This window comes from Pseudonaja textilis, chromosome Z (assembly GCF_049901715.1).
Source record: "Pseudonaja textilis isolate UNSWEBS1 chromosome Z, rPseTex1.2, whole genome shotgun sequence".
NCBI classification, from domain to species: domain Eukaryota; kingdom Metazoa; phylum Chordata; class Lepidosauria; order Squamata; family Elapidae; genus Pseudonaja; species Pseudonaja textilis.
Window position 1 is genome coordinate 133,668,287 of NC_142008.1, and position 20,051 is coordinate 133,688,337.

General features: G+C 41.9%; 1 protein-coding gene across 7 annotated transcripts in view; it reads right to left on the reverse strand.

Annotated features, from left to right (window-relative positions):
- Positions 1-2,771: 2,771 nt before the first annotated feature.
- PLEKHA4 (pleckstrin homology domain containing A4) overlaps positions 2,772-20,051 on the reverse strand; it is a 71,626-nt gene continuing 54,346 nt past the window's right edge. For 6 of the 7 annotated variants that reach the window (XM_087918163.1, XM_087918161.1, XM_087918162.1 and 3 more), the window contains 7 exons: positions 18,967-19,049; positions 16,483-16,572; positions 16,237-16,381; positions 11,328-11,410; positions 10,207-10,368; positions 9,513-9,678; positions 2,772-6,143 (listed from right to left, as the gene is read on the reverse strand). In XM_087918163.1, the coding sequence (XP_087774289.1) occupies positions 5,545-6,143; positions 9,513-9,678; positions 10,207-10,368; positions 11,328-11,410; positions 16,237-16,381; positions 16,483-16,572; positions 18,967-19,049 (1,328 nt within the window). In that variant the 3' untranslated portion in view covers positions 2,772-5,544. Of the gene's footprint in view, positions 6,144-9,512; positions 9,679-10,206; positions 10,369-11,327; positions 11,411-11,471; positions 11,525-16,236; positions 16,382-16,482; positions 16,573-18,966; positions 19,050-20,051 lie in introns of all 7 variants that reach the window. The other variant, XM_026711814.2, reaches the window with a different exon arrangement.

A 20,051-nucleotide genomic window follows, 5' to 3' on the forward strand; every position in this document is an offset into this window, starting at 1 on the left:
AGCACTTTAAGGGCATCCATTATTTTGGAGAAAAAATAGGTTATTTTACTGCAGTTATTAAGAAGAGAAGAAACAGATACAGCTCAGCAGTAGGGGTAGGAACCTTCATGTGAAAATTGTTTTTTGTTAATTCCAGGATGAGTGGGGAAAGGCAGAGAGAATGGTTTGTTTTGATAATCACCAAATAAAACCACAACAAAAGTAGGATTTATGAACTGCAATCCATAGTCCAGGATATCACCTGTTCAATGCTCATTAATGTTTTCCTCGCCATTAGTTCTAATTTCTCTATAATCCTCTCTCTTAATTGTTTATGATTACAGAAGTGCTAATTTCACTACATGTGCATTGATTGATACTAGTGCAATTTAAATGAAATGCAAATATTTTAGAGAATGAATAGATAATTGCAGGAGACTGGAAAAGAGTGAGATCATGAAACTGCAAATAAAGAAGCCGTGTGAAGAAAGAAAGTGTTAGGGTTGGCAGTAAGATGAGTAGAAACCAAGAGATTCTAACGGAATGTTCTCTGTAAACTAATTAACTGGCCAAGAATTCAAAGAATAGTATTTTTGTATGCAAGCTACACTTTGAAGCAAATAATAGATTGTATGATGCAATTAGGAATATGGATCTGAAAATTATTTATCAAAACCTAAATAGTTATGATAGATGGGCAAAACTAAGTGAATAATTGTAAGTTATCGATAAATGGCAAAAAAAAACCAGAACAAGTAAGATATTTTATTTAATATTTGTTAAAGATGGAGAGATAGAAAAAAATAAGATGGGGCAAAATGGGGCAAAAATTATAGTGTGGGATCCGTTGTGAGAAAATAATATTAAGAGAAGCAAAAATGGCTGTAAGACTTACTAGAACAGGGAGTCCCCAATCCACGGCCCACAGCCCAGTATCTGGCCATGGCCTGTTCAAAACTGGGTTGTGGGACAAATGGGCAAGCATGCATGTGTGAAGCTCCACTCGCTTGAGCAGTGCACAAGTATGTGCACTCGTGTGAGTGGAAGCACCCTCTGCTCATTTGTGTGCAGAGGTGGTATTCAGCAGGTTCTGACCTGTTCTGGAGAACCGCTAATGGAAATTTTGAGTAGTTTGGAGAACCGCCAAATATCACCTCTGACTGGAGATTTTACAGTATCCTTCCCCTGCCATACCCACCAAGCCATGCCCATAGAACTGGTAGTAAAAAAAATTGAATCCCACCACTGCTTGAATAGTCCTTCGAGCAAAACACCCACCACTCAAGTGCCCTCTGCTCATGTGGGTGGAGCTTCTCTCACGCAAATGTTTGCCGCTCACACAAGTGGCGCTTTGCACATGAGCGCAAGCACCTTTCGCTCATGCATGAAGTTCCATATGCCTGAGTGGAGGCCGCGCTCGCACAAATGGAGCCGTGCACTCACATACCTTGCCTACCCACGCCAGGCCAGAGCCACCAAGCTGGAAAAAGTTGGAGATTGCTACACTACAAGTAAAACTCAGCTTGAAATTTAACTTTTTAACTAACTAGATCAGCTAATCCAAAATAGAAATCCTAATGGACCTGCTGAATTCCTGTCTCTAAAGCAGTTCCTCAGCCTCATAACTTTAAGATGCATGGACTTCAATTCCTAGAATTTTCTAGCTAGCATTCTGTTGAAGTCCCGATGTCTTAAAGTTGCCATGGTGAGAAACACTGCTCTACAGCTGAGGTCCCCAACCACCAGGTTCAGTCCACTACCAGGCCTTGAGCCTTTCAAAACCAGGCCACGGAAGTGGCGAGCGAACGAGCGTGCGCACATCCCCATCCATGCGAGCACATGTGCTACTTTGGCGCAAGCAGTGGCTCGTGCCAATGGAGCTGCATGTGCGCTTGCCCACCGCACAGAGCCATCCCTTCCCTTCTCCCCATCCCACCTGCCCCCATCACCACTGGTCTGCAAAGCTGAAAAGGTTGGGGAACTCTGCTCTGCAGTGATTTCTCTTCCGACCTTTTTGGTTGATAGGATTGCCTCACAGAACTCTAGATGCAGGCAAATGCCTACAGGATATGTTACCCTGAGCTCCTGCTGGAAAAAAAATATGTTTCAATACTCTCCAAATTGCAGAACCACATTTTGGCAAATTCATTCTCTTTTCAGATCAATTTTCCCAAGTAATGTTCGCAAAACTAGGAAACCAAAGGAGATCGCTGGAATTCTGCTCCTGGATTATCACTGTCGAAAAACAATATAATTTGCGGATAGAACGTTGCTTTGAAAAAAATGACAAATGCCAAAGACTCAAGGGATAAGAATGGGATGAATTGGCCAAAATGTCATTGTTTCATTGTTTCATAAGAATTGAATACATGTTCCCCCAAGAGTCAATGATTCCAATTTCTTTTGTTTCTTCTAAATAGGTGTATGTGTATGTATCTGTATATGGGAAATTAGGTGAAAAATATTCATTAATTATTATTTGGAAGTAGCTTTGATGTGTAATGCTGAGACATTTTTTCTTAGAACTGTACATTAAAATATTTACATTCTAAAGCAAATTTATAAAGAACAGATAAACAAATTATTAGGACCATAAGGCAGTATAACTACATTAAAAGTGGGAAGGAAGTCCCTTACTAGGCATTGAAGTTACTGATTTCATTTACTTGGAATGTAGAACAAGTTTTCAGATGTTGGTTTTTCAAATCTTTCCTGCTCAGCTTCAGAGTGGGTGGTTGTTTCCAAATCCTAATCTGTCAGCATCACTCAATGAATAGGCAAAGGCTCAGAGATATGTTAAAATGTTTATTGATTATACAAATTGGAATAATTCACACATGGAAAAGCTTAGTGTTTATATATCTGAGGAAGTTCCTGCAGTAGCTGGCACATTCTCCTTAAATACAGTAGAAATATTCTGATTCTTAAAGGGGAATTACAATTCTGCATGGGAAGACAGGTGCCTCAACAGAGTAAGGAGTTGTTACAACAGGAATCTTTGGCTGCTTTGCTCAGATTCTTGAGCTTTTGTGCAAGATAGTTTTGGGTGCTATTCGTTAATGTTCTTATCAGATTACAGATTAACTGAGTTGGACGGGACCTTGTAGGTCATCTAGTCCAACCCCCTGCCCAAGCAGGAGACCCTACATGATTTCTGATTAAACGACAGTCCAATCTCTTCTTGAAAGCTGCCACAACTTCTGAAGTCTATATAAGAATTTTTTAGATAAGCACAACTTTCTCAGCTAATCTACCTCAGCAGTGTTAATGTTATGGCTAAGTAGGCCCTGTTGAATCTGTTGGGATTGTTAAAAAGACCTTAAAGCTGGTGGATAAGTCCAGACAAACACAAGCTGGCAATCAAGATTGCTTAGACAAGTCCCTGCAGTTTGCTTGGCAAGATTTTTTTTTTCCAGAAGTAGTTTGCCACTGCCTCTTTGTTTGGGCTGAGAGAAATTGACTGGCCTAGTTGGCTTTGTGGCTAAGGCAGGGCTAGAATTTACAGACTTCTGATTCCTACCCTGATGCCTTAACTAGTACACTAAACTGGCTGTCAGATTATGGACCCCTGTTTAATTCTCCAGATAGCTCCCAAGTAAGCAACTCCTTCGTTTAGGCTCCTACATTTCAGACACCAGAAATGGAGGGAAATGTCCATCATCAATAATTCCTCACCATCACTTTTTCTTCTTCAGCTTTTCTAGCTAGCTCTTTTCCTTGTGTCATTTTTTTTTCTGAAACCATTCCAATTCCATTCAGTGTATTCTCACTTTCTACACTTCTCATCACTTTCCTGTTCATTCCCTTACTAACTTCCCTACCTTTGTTTGCTGCAGCTCTAGGCAAAATGCTCTTGTCTATTCTGGTCAATAACTATGGGATATGTTCCTGCACAGGCCACTGACCGTTTGTACTGGGAACAAGTCAGTCAGTCTTGAGTTGCGGTCAAAATATAAATCACTGCCTTTAAGAGGCACCAATTTTCATTAGAAACAACCCTTGTGCTTGCCAGGACAGATCCAAATGTTTTTTTAGTACAGCCATTGCCCAATGATTCTCCCCACACAATCAAACTATTCTTTCTCTCTCCAACTGGAGATAAAACTCCCATTCACAGATCTTAGTGGCCGTTTCCTTGCAGTGTTTTCTTCTTCTTATGCAAGTACAGCTGCTTCTTAAGTCATCTAAAAGGAGATTTTGATAGGGCATTCCAAGAAAATAATCCTTATCTCTGAAACCCCATCCCTATTTACAGAAAATTTTTTTTATCCATTTACAACCCAGAAGACAAACTTAATAAAACCAATTATGAAAAGGGACCAACAATTGCTAAAAACAACCCTATATGTTCCTACATTTACCCCCAGGATGCTCAAATATCTTCCATGCTGATATGAAAAAGGTTTCCCCCCCCCTCCCCCTGCCCAAACTGCAATCTGGCATGTCTCAAACATGATTACAGCTCTGAAACATAGGTGCTTGCAAGATGGAATGAGAAATTATCTCTGTAAAGCCAGAAATTTCTGCAAAGTTGTAAGCAAAAGTGAAATGCGAGTTCTAATCCCACCTTAATCATAAAAGCTGGCTGGGTGTCTTTGAGACAATAGCTAGGAAAAGGTAAGTTCTAGTCCTACCTTAGGCATGAAAACTGGCTGGATGACTTTGAGCCAGTCAGTCACTCTCTCAGCCCAACTTACCTGACAGAGTTATTGTTGTGAGGGAATAGGATGAGGAAGGAGTATTACGTTAGTTAAGTTTGCCATGTTGAATTATTTATACAAATAATAAAGGTGGGATTTATAAAATAATAGAGGGAATCATTTTTAAAAATACAGAAAGTATTAGTATCATCCAACTAGGATGTACAATACAATATGCCTTTGGAACGGCTTTGTCAAATGAGTATCTGCAAAGACCAATGGTCAGGAATATCCATTGATGTCTATCAAACAGTTGTACATCTTTAAGCATGGTAACCTTATTTTTAGGAGTTTCCACTATAAGGCATCTGTACATGGATACCTTAGCTTTTTTTCTTAAAGGGAAAACACTTCCTGAGGAAATCTTGATGGATTTTAACCTCCTAAACATCAAGAGCAGTTTCTGCCACAACTACTACACTTCTTGAATACATACATATTTGAAATTGGATGCTCCCATTCCCAAACCCAGTGTTTCTTAACTTTAGCAACTTTAAGATACCTTGAAGTCAATACAGCTTAAATCTGCCAAGGTTGAGAAACACTGCTATAGACCAAGACCATAGAACTCATCATGATTTATTTCTGGGAGTGTCTAGGACTGCAGCAACAATGAAAACTAAACCAAAAAAATGATTTTTCTAGACTAGATGAATTTAGTGAGAAAGTAACTGAGAAAATTTGATTGACAAATACAGATATGCTGGAGATGTTCACACCAGAAGATCTGGTGTTTCTGATCTAAAAGGCCAAAGTTTATCTGTTCTTATTTTGAATATTTCTAGGATTTAGAGCAGGCAACCATCTCCAGGGACTTGCCCTTATTTTTTTGACACTTTAGATTTTTTTCTTCATCCCAGTTCAATTAAAAACTTGATTTTATCAAGGTGACCTTAACAGGCTGTGGCATTTCTCTAAAATATGCTGCCACCTGTTGAGGCTCACCTCTCCAATGGATGCATCTACCATTGTTTAGGTTTGGGTTGGCAACTAGTTCTTGATCAGCTGCCCACATCTCTAAGTCCCATACAGGAGGCAGAACCCAATTGGCTGTTCTGCAAAAACATGCATTCCAATTGGTTGGCTGAGGCAAAGGTTCCTCCCAATGAGCACCACTGAGTAGAAATGGCTCCTCTCTGGCTGGGTCAAACAGGTGGGATGTCGGCTGTGGAGTCTTCAGCTTGGATGGCAACCAACTTTCCTCACAAGAACAAGGCAAGGACCAGTCAGAAGCTTCTGAGGCACTGAATGTTGGTTTGGTTGCTTGAGGTGAAGTTGGCACCTGATTTGCAACTTTAGAGTCAGTGCTACAGCTGGGATTCTGAGTAATTTTTTGATTGTGTCCAGCTGTTGTATTGCTAGAGTCTAGCTTTATGCAGGTGCCATCCCCAGGAAAATAGTGATGGTTCAAGCCATCTTCTGAGGCAAGCAAATCATCTAGGGAGGAGCAAGAACTGGTCCTTCCTGGGGAGAAAAGGACACAAACTAAATTAGGAAATCTTGATCTAAGCACTCCAGCTCTGTGGACAATAGGCATAATAACTTGACATATAAGATGGTCAATAGTTTCAGTAAGAGGGCAACATTATCCAACATTGGCTGATCTGGAAGCTAAGCAGTCAGCTCTGGTTAGCAAGTGAAGGGGGGATGACTAGAGAATTACAGGACAATTGGCTGTAGTAATGATACTTTATTCACATCTTCCGGGAGGTAGTAGAGCCTTGGCTGCAAGACCCACAAATACCAAAGTCAACTCTGATTGTAAGTCTAGAAGACAACTACAAACCATATATTTACATTTCTAAAAAGCTGTACAGAAATTCAGTGGGCACCTGTGAATGAAATTGTAAAGGAGCGTCTCAGAAACAGGAACTTTAGAAGGTCTCAGATATGCTACAATTCATGGTGTTGCCTCTTGTAAAAAAAATACAAAAAGAGAAACCCAGGGATAGCCATCTCATTGCTGGCACCGCAGAACTGGTGGGAGGCTATTTGTGCCTTTCTTTTTAGAGTTTGGTACACAGCTTTAATTTAAAAATGTCCTGAAGGCATATATTAGTTATGTTGAGAGGCAGCAAAAATAAATGACAAAAAGCAGAAAGGATTAAATTAATCCAGTCTACTGTAAACGTTCCCTGGGGTTCCAGGCACAAGGCTGTGTTTTTAGTATAGTATGTAAGCAGTGATATGTTTTCATCTGGCATCTTGGATGGGCTTTATTTGCAAGTCAGCCTCGGGGTACAACAAACAAGAGGATGGGAGGTTCATGCAATGATAATGGAATAGTGGAACAAGGCAGCCTCTTGTAGACTTGGCTTGAACATCCAGGTAGTCTTTAATTTACAACCATCCATTCAGTAACCCTTCGAAATTAGAATGGCACTGAAAAAAATGACCTATGACCAGTCCTTGCACTTATGACTTGTAGTAGCATTCCCAGTCATATGATCAAAATTCAAGTGCTGGGCACCTGGAATGTATCTCCAGTGGTTGTAGCATCCAAGGGTCACATGATTGCCATTTGCCCCTGACAAGTAAAATAGACGGGGGAGGGGGGGATTTGCTTAAGATCCACATGAGTCACTGAATAATTGAAGTTATTTACTTTACAAACATATCCAAACAGGTCGCAAAATCAAGCATGACTCATGATTCAGTTAAGATGCTTGGCAACATTTGGAAATGCTAATCCCAATTGTGGTTATAAGTCTAGGACTACCTGTACAGGGCTCCCCGGATTAAATGGAATTGTATTTGCTCACTTGATTCTTAACGAATGTACCTTTTCTTTATGTATACTGAGGGTATTTACACCAAGACAAATTCCTTGTGCGTCCAATCACACTTGGCCAATAAAGTATTCTATTCTATTCTATTCTATTCTATTCTATTCTATTCTATTCTATTCTATTCTATTCTATTCTATTCTATTCAGTGTTAATTCATCTGCCTTTATTCAACTCTTTATACATATGCATGCTGAAAGAGGGCTACTGGCTTCTGTTTTTAAAGCACTGGGCCCAACCAATTAGAGAAGAACCCAGTAATGAAAACTCCATCTTACATAGTACTTAAGACTATACTGAAAGGGCTACAGGCCAGGTTGAGTAGCTGAAAAACTTTCTCAAGAAGGCAGCGATGAATTACTTCTGTATTGGTGCCAGGAAAACATCACAGATCTGTCCAAGTAATCACCAGAAACTGGCTCAAGGGAGACTTTACTTTTTTGGTAAGAACACGCAAGTGAAAACAGTTTTATTATGACCTCTGCAGCTAACAAAGTCTGTATTGCATACAGGATTTTGGATAGGAAAATGGATTGACCATGGAAAAAATCCAGGTAGTCTTTATATACAAGAGTCTTTAGTCTTTATACATAAAGTCTTTAGTCTTTAGACATAGAGCTCCTTTATAAGGGAGATGGGTGGTTAAGAAATGTGATGTATAAATAGTCCTCAGTTAACAACCATTCATTCAGCCAGCATGAAGTCCCTTCCAGCTGGTCCTCAAGTTGTGTTGATGCAACACAGGCATAGTTGTTATGAGCATGATCCAAATGCTTTGGAACTGGCTTGCAATTATGACGGTTGCAGTGCCCCATGTGACGGCCACGTGTGATCTTCCCTGCCAGCTTCTGACAAGCAAAGTCAGTGAGGGAAGCCAACAGGAGGTTACAAATGGGGATGGTGTGACATCACACCTAATAATTATAGGATTCACTTAATGGCGGCAATTGGAACTGCTATCGTAAATCACATGATGTCATCCTTTACAACTGTATAAATTAGCGATGGAATTCCCAGTCCCAATGACTGTTATTAACTGAGGACTATCTGTTGGGAAGTGACTGGAAGGAAAATAAAAATTATGACACTATATCCAAATAAAACACAAAGGAAAATCATGAGAAGTTTAAGTCTCTTGGGCTATATGTAACACAATGATGATGTCCTGGGAATGCCTTGGAAAATGTGTGAATGAAGCATACCAGTGTCCAGAAACTATGAAACAATACTTGTATACAGGTGGTCCTCGACTAATTCATTTAATGACCGTTAAAGTTACAAGAGCACTGAAAAAAATGACTTATGAGTGTTTTTCACACTTACAACCGTTGCAGCATCCCCATAGTCATGTCATCAAAATTCAGACGCTTGGCAATTGATTCATATTTATGACGGCTGCAGTGTCCTGGGGTAATGTGATGACCTTTTGTGACCTTCTTATAAATGAAGTCAATGGGGAAACCAGATTCACTTAACAACTATGTTATTAACAGCTGCAGTGATTCACTTCACTGTAGCAAGAAAGATCGTAAAATGGAGCAAATTCATTTTGCAAATGTTTTGCTTAGCAACGGAAATGTAGAGCTCAGTTAGTCTTAAGTCAAGGACTGTATTACTTGACTAATGCAGGTCAAAACGAAGCACTTACTTTCAGGCAAATAAAAGGCAGAACGGGAGAACTAAAGAGGCAATTAAGGAGGCTGTGCGTTGTACATTTTAGATCAGCTTTTGCAGAAACAACAAAACAAAACCCCAAATGTAGCCTCCAGGGAAGATACCCTTGCCCAGAGGTCTCCAAACTTGGCAACTTTAAAGACTTGTGGACTCAGCTGGCTGGAGAATTCTAGGAGTTGAAGTCCACAAGTCTTAAAGTTGCCAAGTTGGGGACCCCTGCTCTTGCCTATCAGGGATCCGAGTCAGGATTTTATTTACTTAGGTGCATCATCCCCCTACCATGGATCTACTTGGGAGGGAAAAACCCAGGGGACCAAAGGCAGGACACACATGCTTTGGACAAATAAACAAACACAGTGGCCTATCCTAGTACCTGTGAGGAGTTTTCCCCGCTGCGAAGCCTCTGTCGCCAGCGCATAGGAGAGCTGGATTACTCGCTGTCGCTCCCACTCAGGGGTTGGGGGGCACCGAGGAGGCTTGACTTCCCCAAATTGCATTCCCTCCTTGGGTGATGGCTCAGGGGGGGCATTGGGGAGGGGCTGAAGGAGAGATTAAACGATGGGAGGGGAACTTGGCATGAGCAACAGAGATCTAGCCCCAGCTCTTGACAAAGCACCCCTCGTTTACCATCTAAGCTGAAATTAAACACACCGTCCTTTCCTTCTGGTTTTGGTTTACAAAGCCTGGAAGACAATCCTTCAGTGCGCAAAATCACAACACCCCTTAGGTGGAAACCTTTCCTTTCCTCAGCCCCTCCACCCCACCCCGCCCAAGATATGGGATGTAGCCTAGCCCCCTTCCCTCCTGTCTCCAAAGTCCCAGCTTTCTTTACCTAAATCTTCTTCTGATTTCCTCTTAGCAAACTGAAGTGGGTGGTTTCCGCCACAGCAAGAGAAACTCTAGAAACCTGTCCTTCTCACACCCTATAAATAGCCTAATGTATTTTGGCTCCTCTCTGGGCCTCCAAACCTCTCTCCCACTTAGTGTCAGGGTGTTTCACTAAAGTGTCCACCCAAGACCTTGGCCGTTCTCCTACGCTCCCCCTCCCCACAAGGCTTCACACCCACCCGGCTAGACCCATGCTTGGGAGAGTCTCGCCAGTGGCCCAGAGGTGAGGGCTGGGCAGCCTCAGATTTCCGTTTGGCCTCCTGGTTCCGCTGCATCCTGTCCAGCTGTTCCTGGGCGCTCATGCGGGACCGCCGAGGGACCGTCGTTTCAGAAGGGGCCACCTGGACATGAGGGAAGAAGGGAGGGTTGGGAGAAGTCACTGCTCAGGTGCCACACTTTTACCTGTTTTCCTTCTCAGTCCTTTATTACAGCTGTAAAAATGAGTAAACTGAACCCCAGGGTAATGGGGGAGCTGCCTCAGCACCCTCTGTGTCTCCCCTGGATTGGGCAGGATTGAATTTTGGGCCCCCTTTTTCCATAAAGGGGTGAAATTAATGGCTGTGCAAAAGCTGAAGTCATGTGTGGCATTCCTTTCGAATCCTAAGCCAGCTCCCAAATCAGACCAATTTTCCAGTTCTTAAGGAGCCCTATATTGCATCTCCAAAAAAACCATTGGCCCTGCCCACTCCGGTGATACCATATTATAAAGCGCATCCCTCATGGCTTCCAGGCAGGGCACAAAGAAATGTGTGGCCCATTGTTGAACTGCTGCTTTGCCATGTTGGCATTCTTTTACCACCATCCATGGCCTTTTGCCATCATTTGTGATGACTGCCATTATGACAGGGGTGGGGAACCATGGCCCTTTTATGACTCATGGACTTCAACTCCCAAAATTCCTGAGTCAGCATGGCTCATGGCCGTCTCAAGAATTCTGGGAGTTGAAGTCCACAAGTCATAAAAGGGCCGTGGTTCCCCACCCCACATTATGACTTCATCATTTTCCTCATAAATTCTAGAAACTGTTAAAACAAGTTTTTTTTAGTTGTAGTTCCAAGAGCCATTGAATGTTCACGAAAAGCTAGAATGAATAAAATGACTATTTAAATCCCTTCAACTGTTATCCCTCATCAACCTTCCCAACCAGATGTCTTCGAACTACAGTTCCCAGAATTCCCCAGCTATGGCCAGTAGCTGATTGGCTGAGATTGAAAAACACTCGTTTGGCACTATGGAGAGTCAGTCTAACTCCATTCTCATGCGGCCTGAGGGCTATTCACTGTCTTTCAGCCCAACCTACCTCACAGGATTGTTCTTTGGAAAAGGAAATGGGAGTGCTATGGATGACACTTTTGAGCTCCTGGAGGAAAGGCAGGGTAGAACCTAACAAATAAATAAATAGGCAAATGAGAAAGGCAGCAATAACTTTGCCATCCCATCATACCTGGACAACGCTGTGTTCAGGACCTTCACTTCTATGGATGCAGCCTTCATGCTCTATGAAAGGGAAGGGAAGGGAAGCAAAGAAAAAAAAAACAACTTTCAAGATTAAATTTCCTGTCTCTCCTAGTTTCTGCTTTCACACCAGAAGAAACCATTTTGGTAAGGAATCCGAGATCAGATCTTATAAACGCCATCCTGTTAGTTGAAGGGCACATTTCCTGATCCTTTGGAAGGGAAAGCAGAATTGTGCGTAATTTAAGGAATGAAGCAGGAAGAGCTAAAAGAGTTAAAGAGAAGAAGGAGAAGACCTGGCCATCTTCTCAAGCCTTAATTATATTAAGATTATAATATTTCAATGCACTATTTAGGGAGATTCCTTTATTCTAGCCTAAAGTGATGTACAGGTAATCCTTGACAGGATGCAAAAAGATCTTGACAGACTAGAACGATGGGCCAAATACAACATCATAAAACTGAATGTGGAGAAAAGCAAGGTTTTAGGCAGGAAAAACCAAAGGTACAAGTATAGATTAGGCGAAACCTGGCTCACACAATAACTGTGAGAAGGACCTAAGAGTCCTAGCGGACGATCATTTAAATATGAACCACCAATGTACAGCAACCGCCAAAAATGCTAATACAATCCTTGGTTGTACGAACAGAGACATAGAGTCAAAATCATATGAAGTATTGGTACCATTTTATAAAGCCTTAGAAAGGCCACAACTGGAATATTGCACCCAGCTTTGATCACCACATTATAAAAAAAGACGTTGAGACTTTGTAAAAAGCGCAAAGAAGAAAGAGAAACTAAGATGGTTAAAGGCCTGAAGACAAAAACATACGGAGAACGGTTGCAGGATTTGGGTTTGGCTAGTCTAGAGAAAAGAAGAACTAGATGTAACATGATAACAGTATTCCAGTATTTGAAAAGTCTCCAGAAAGAGGAAGGGGTCAACTTATTTTCCAAAGCACCAGAGGGCAGGACAAGAAAAAAAAATGGATGGAAACTAATCAAATAGAGAATCAGCCAGGAACTCAGGAGAAACTTCCTAACAGTGAGGCCAATTAACCAGTGGAACGGCTTGCTGTAAGTAGTTGTAGGTGCTTCATCGCTGGAGGTTTTTGAGAAGAGACCTGACAGCTACTTGTCTGGAATGGTAGAGGGTTCCCTGCTTGAGCAGGGGGTTGACTAGAAGACCTCCAAGGTCCCCTTCCAGCATTATTCTGATCGATTGACTTATGACCACAATTGGGACCAGAATTTCTGTCGTTAAGTCATTGCAGTTACAACGTAAGTCAAGTTAGACCTGAATTCGTGATAATTCAAGGTCATAAGTAACTTTTTCTGAGCCATCTTAACTTCAAACCATTGTTAAATGAAATGGCCATGAGTCAAAGGCCACCCGGAGTCCAGAACTTGACCAGTTCATTCCATTGCATGCTGCTTGGAACCCAGTCATTTGTTATTTCCAATGGAAATTTCCATTCCATTCTGTAAAAAAACCTCCATTCTCACCTTCATTATTGATAATAATAATAAATACAGGTAGTATTTATTATATCGACTTACAGCAGTTCATTTAGCAACCGTTGAAAGTTACGATGACATTGAAAAAAGCAACTTATGATTGTTTTTCACACTTATGGCTTTTGCAGGATCCCTGCAGTCACGTGATTGACATTCAGATGCTTGGCAACTGGTTCATATTTACGACGGCTGCAGTGTCCTCAGGTCATGTGATCTCCTTTTGCGAACCTTCCGACAAGCAAAGTCAATGGGGAAGACAGATTCACTTAACAACCATGTTATTAGCTTAACAACTACAGCGATTCACTTAACAACTGTGGCAAAACACACTTAAACTAATGTTTCGCTTAGCAACATAAATCCTGGGCTCCGTTGTGGTTGTTAAGTTGAGGGCGACTTGTATTGTTAGTTCTACTACTACTGCAGTTGCTGTTACTTTTACTGGCGAGTGCAGGCGGGTGGGTGGGCTCTATTTGCATGAGCAGCAGGCGCACATACAGGCCACCTATGCGAATCATCCCCTCGCCTCCCCCCTCATGCTGGTCCGCAAAGCTAGAGACATTGGTGGACTCTGTCTTAGAGAGAAAACATATTTGGGGATGGGAATGTGGTGCAGAAAACCTTACAATAAAACATATTGCTGTTCATAGCAAATAAACTAAGGTTTAAACTCCTGTGATGTTAGCTGCATTAAGAGATGTGGTGGTGCAGTGGTCAGAATGCAGTATCGCAGGCTAATTCTGCTCACACTGCCAGGAGTTCGATTCCTTTGATCCTCACCAGCTCAAGGTTGACTCAGCCATCCATCCTTCCGAGGTGGGTAAAGTGAAGACCTAGATTATTGGGGGCAACACAGTGACTCTGTAAACTGCTTAGAGAGGGCCCTAAAGCACAAAAACGACTTGGTATATAACTCTTAAGTGCTGTTTTCAGGCTCACCTTCGTGTCCTGCCATTCTGTTGGAAATGGGGAGAAGAGGCTTAATGGAATTTTCACATGCTTTTTCTGTAACTGCTTGGGAATTAGGGACGGGGATTGCCTTCAAGACAGAGCGGACTCCTTCTCAGCGGGTTCCAGCCTGATTTCAAGGCTGTCGTGCCCTGAGGATGAACTGTTATCTGCGTAGCCTCTCAGCATTCTCAGAACAACTTTGCAGCCCCACATTGGCTGCCGGTGTACTGGTCAGGGAAGTTGGGCTTGGGAAAGCAAAATAATTGCTTTGTGCTTTGCGCTGAACTTTTCAGATTCCGCCTTGTTTTCCTGCAATCACTTTCTTAGTAAAAGTTCTTTTGATTCAACTTAATAGACTCAAGTCTTACTTTCCTGAGGGACTGGCTGGGGCAGGTCCTTACAGCTGTTGCTATCACAATCAAGTAAGAATGCGCAAAGTCAAAAGTTCCAAGAATGAAACCTAATCAAATATCATGTGCATAAATATAAAACTGTCCCAGCTATATCTCATGATGTTGCCTTTAACTCATAATACATACCAGAGGCAACCTGTAATGATGTTGGAATAACTTTGGGAGACAAAGAGAAGAGCTATTGTCAGAGGATAAGAGGAAGCTTAGCCCACAGAAGAGACGTGGACATAGCAAATGTATCAGAAGGGACCGTTCCTAGTTTCATGCACTGTGAAAGGTGGCGGGGGGTAGGTACTTTCAGATTTGCAAAATTCACAGATACATGAATCTGGGTGGGTTACAAAATTAAAAACACAAAAGCGCCACCAAAAATAACCAAAACTATAGCAACAAAAACATTAAAAGCTTTTTAGGAACAAAAATATAACTAGGAGGACAGCACAATGCCATTATCAATACAGCCACTTTGGAGTTCTCACTCTAGGCACAGATGACCTGTCCCAAATTATCCTACTTGGGGCACATATTGCAAGGACCCAGCTCTCTGGAGAAGGCTCTGATGGTGCAGTGGTTAGAATGCAGTATTGCACCCAAACTCTGCCCACTGCCAGGAGTTCGATCCTGACCGGCTCAAGGTTGACTTACCCTTCCGTTCTTCTGAGGTCGGTAAAATGAGGACCCAGATTGTCATTATGCTGACTCTATAAACTGTTCAGAGAGTGCTGTGTAACACTGTCGAGCGGTATATAACAATAGCAGACTTATATACCACTTCACAGGACATTACAGCCCTCTGTGAGGGCTTTAGAGAGTCAACATATTGACCCCAACAATCTGGATCCCCGTTTTACCAATCTTGGAAGGATGGAAGGCTGCTTTGAGCCGGTGGGAATCAAACTCTGGCAATCAGCAGAATATAAGTCTAAGTACTAGTGCTGATGCTGGGAAAGAGAAGAATGACCTGCAGCAAGATGGATAAACTCAGTTACAGTAGAATTAAGAGTTACTATAGCTGAAAAGCTGGAAGACCAAGTTAGGGAACTATCGTCTATTTGCAGTATGTGAATGCTGAGAGTTGACAATGATTTTATAGGACATAAGCAATCTATAGCCATTTTGCAGGCTCTACACCGTTGCTACCAAATCCCCAGGCTGGGTGGCAAAGCCAAATCTTCAGGTCCTTCCAGAAGGCCAACAAAATCAGGCTAGTTTGACCTCAGGGGAAATGATGCTCCATAGGGCAGATTACAAAGCAGAAAGGGCTCTTGTGATATTCCTTCATGAATGGAGCCTGCAAATGGTCCTTTCCGCTGGACCTGATGGGATGGGTAGGTGTGATTATGCGTTCTCTTGAGTTGTCCCTGGACAACAGAGGAGCTGAGTATCATGGGAAAAGAGGGAGACGCCCACCGCATCTGGCAACCCCCTCTTCCTGTGCAGTCCCCTGTTAATTCAACTCCTTTAAAGTCCAGATCAAAGCACAATTTCAAAAGGATCTTGAACTTGGACTAACGGCTCTTTCCAAAGAATACTTAAACCTGGATTTAATAAGGAAAATAACTTCTAGGGGTTGGGTGGATCTTCTCCAAGCTGTTTCTCAGGCATTAATAGGTGCTGCACCATCATAGGCACGGGGAAGAACGGAGTTAAGGGAGCCTGCCATTGCTTCTCTTGCCCTTCCCTGCATGTCATAAAGAAGGACGCCACAATTTGATGGCATCCATAATCTGGGACGGCAGCACAATTAATGCCAGTAAAGCTGTTTTGCTGGGTGAAAACTAGGTGGACGGCTTTCCAGCTTCCCACGGGGAAGTGGCTCCATTGCTCAAATTGTGACCTAGATATGTTACTTATTTCTCAGTTTCATTCACCTGGTCTAACAGAATCTGCTCCTCTGCCAAGCTTCCCTTTCCCACTCTCTGGGGGCTCAATGTAGGGATGATTTGGGGACCCCTTGAGTCCATCCACATGCTGAGATGCTCCCAACTGCCCTCTGCTGGAGGTAGATGGACTTTGCTGGAAGGGAATAGAAAGGTGGGTCAAGTTGAGGGCACTGCCCAGAATGGGGGAGCAGACGTGGGGAAGGGGCTGAGCCCACATGCCAGAAACAGCCTTACCTGCCAGTTTGCTGAACCGGGAACATCTTGTTGCTTGCTCCCCATTCTGGCTGCTTTTCCTGTCTCCGGTCCACAGCTGGATGTAGATTCCTGGAACAAATGGTAAACGTTGGATAAGCTGTTTCGGATTCCATCGAGCGAGAAAATGTTTAATTAATGCCACATTCTCAGGTTAACAATGCACAGCACACATTTTCCAATGGATAAAACCAGGATTATATCATCATGTTACAGATAAGGTGACAGGTTAGAGAGGGAAGTCTTTTGGGGAAGCAAAAATGTACAGAGAAAAACACTGAATCGGATGAAATATTCGCTGAATCCCATACAGGTAGTCCTCAACTTACAACAGTCCATTTAATCTGACTGTTCAAAGTTACAACAGCACTGAAAAAAGTGACTTTCTGTTTTTCAGTTACGGCTGTTGCAGCATTCCCTTGATCGCATGAGCAAAATTCAGATGCCTGGCAACTGATTCGTATTTATGACGGTGGCAGTGTCCCAGGAGGTCATGTTATTACCTTTTTGCAACCTTCTGATGAGCAAAGTCAATGGCGGAGCCAGATTCACTTAACAACCACGTTACTAATTGAACAGCTACAACGATTCACTTGCCGTGGCAGGAAAGGTCATAAAATGGGGCAAAATTCACTTAACTTTCTTGCTTAGCAACAGAAATTTTAGGCTCAGTTGTGGTTGTAGGTTGTATAGGTAGGCCTCAGTTACAACCATTTGTTTAGCAATGATTTGAAGTTACAACAGGACTGAAAAGAGTGATAACCAGTCCTCACACTTATGACCACTGCAACATCCCCACTGTCATGGGTCCTTGGTAATCAACATAGTATATCTACAATGGCTGCAGCATCCCAGGTTATATGATCGCCAGTTACAACCTTCACAGCCGGCTTCCAACAACAAAGTCAATGGGACAAGCCAGGTTTGCTCAACGATCGTGATTTAAACTACAGCGATTTGCTTAATAAATCTGGCCAGAAAAGGGGTCATAAAACTGGATGCGACTCACTTGAAAAACATCTTGCTTGGCAACAAAAAAAATTCTGGTCTGAACTGTAGTCATAAGTTGAGGACTAGCTAGAACTGTTTTACAGAATGGCCAGGCAGTTGATTCAAGGTAGCTCAGACTCATGTAACAAAGGAGGAAGCTGGAACTTTTGTGAAAAACCTTCATATTTTTTTCAGTGAAAGTGTAGTTTGTTGTTAAATTGATATCCAGCACCATCTGCTGGAGTACTAGAGAAATTTACAGTATACTCTTCTTGCTTTGATCAGATGGTTGGATTGGTGATAAAAAAATTTCAGGCTTTGCCACTTTTAAAGAAGACATTATGACACAAAAATCAGAGGAAGAATAAAGTAACCAAGCAAAATCCAAGTACTTCTTTCCTTTTAATGGAGCTTCCATTTACTCCAACACCAATACTTGTTTTGCAAAATTATTTGCTTTTCTGAAACAAAACTAAAGATTGCGTGCATGTCATCTGTGTAAAATCCTTTTGTAACAAATCGTTTTTACAAAGTAAAAGCCACAGGAAAGTTACCACAAAACCAGGTAACTTGGTTTTACCTGGTTACCTGGTTATTACCAGGTAACATGGTTTTGTTAACTGCCTTGATGGTTATATGAATGCACTGGAATTCCCCCCCATACACACACCATTTTGCTTTCTTATCTTTATTTTAGTTGTATTTTAAATCCTGTTTTTATCTATTTGGGTTGTTTTATTCTGTAAGCTGTCCACAGGCACTACATGAGATGGATGGCTATAGAAATGTGATTAATAAAACTGTAGAAAGACTCATTCTAATAAATCAGGTATTATGTTTTAAGGAAACCTATATAGGTAATCCTAGGCTTACAACAATTCATTTAGTCATCATTTAAAGTTACAACAGTACTGAAAAAGTGATTTATGACCATTTGTCACACTGCAGCATCCCCATGGTCATATGATTTAAATCTGGATGCTTGACAACTGACTCACATTTATGACGGTCGCAGTATCCTGGGGACACATGATCACCTTTTGTGACCTTCTGACAAGCAAAGTCAATGGGGAAGCCAGATTCACTTAACAACCGTATTACTAATTTAACAATGGCAGTGATTCACCTAACAAATGAAGCAAGAAAAGCTGTAAAATGAGGCTTAACAAATTCCTCACCTGACAGCATAAATTTTGGTCTCACTTGTGATCATAAGTTGAGGACTACCTGTATATTAGTGGTCTTTGAATGTATACCCTTATATCCACACACACACACACACACACACACGCACATGCAGAAACATTCCCATATCTTCTGGTAGGATATTCCCAAATTAAATACCGTCACCATCGGGCAGAGAGAATGCTCAGCCTCTATAGAATGTTTATCAAAATAAAACAGGACAGAAGTTTGAAAGAAAGACACACTCTGGAGCCAAAGTCCAGATAAGGTGACTTGTTCTTTTTGAAGTACCTCTGTTTCGGTGCAGGATAGCAAAGGGTGATGATTTGCCCCCAAATTAGAATCCAGAGGTGGGGGTGTGCTTGGAGATACACCTACAACAAAGAAAGCAAAAAGACATTGCAAAGATTCTTTTCTCCCGTGGTCCTTCTCTTAGTCAGAACACCATCAGGGATTTCTCTGCTGGGAGCTACACAAGAAGGCCTTCTTGGCTGCTGCACTCAACGTTTTAAACCTCCCCACCCCCATAGAAAAATCTATCTATCGGTCCCAACCAACAGACCAAAACATTTTTGAATCAGAGGTTAGCACAGAGCTGGAAAGAACTTTTGCAATCTTCCAGTCCAACCTCCTGCTTAAGCAGATCCTATAGACCTTTCAGACAAGTGACTGCCTAGTCTCTTAAAAACCTCCAGTGATGAAGCACCCAGAACTTCTGAAGGCAAGCTTTTCCACTGGTTAATTGTTCTATTAGGAAGTTTCTCCTTAGTTCTAGGTTGCTTCTTTCCCTGATTAATTTCCATCGTTTCTTGTCTTCCATCGCTTCTCTTGCTTCAAAAAATAAGTTGACCCCCACTTCTTTGTGGCAACCCCTTAAATACTGGAACACTGCTGTCATGTCCCCCCTAAAAGTCCTTTTCTCTAGACTGGCCAAACCCAAATCCTGCAGCCGTTCTTCTTCGTATGTTTTAGTCTCCAGGCCTTTAATCATCTTAATTGCTCTTCTCTGCACTCTTTCCAGAGTTAAAACATTTTTTTCATTTATGTATTCTTAGACATGGGCTGCTAAAGCTAATGACTGGTTGGATATGTTTGATGTTTTCCTAAAGATATATTTAATTACATTTTTGATAATGTTTGAATAACAAAGTAGTCTCAAGAGATGGCAGCTTAGAAATTTAGATGATGATTAGGGGACCGGAGGCTAAAACTATATAGAATGGTTGCAAGAATTGGGTATGTTTGGTTTAATGAAAAGTAGGACTAGGGGTCACATGATAGCAGTCTTCCAATATCTCAGGGGTTGCCACAAAGAAGAGGGAGTCAAACTATTCTCCTGATCATCTGAGGGCAGGACAAGAAGTAATGGGTGGAAA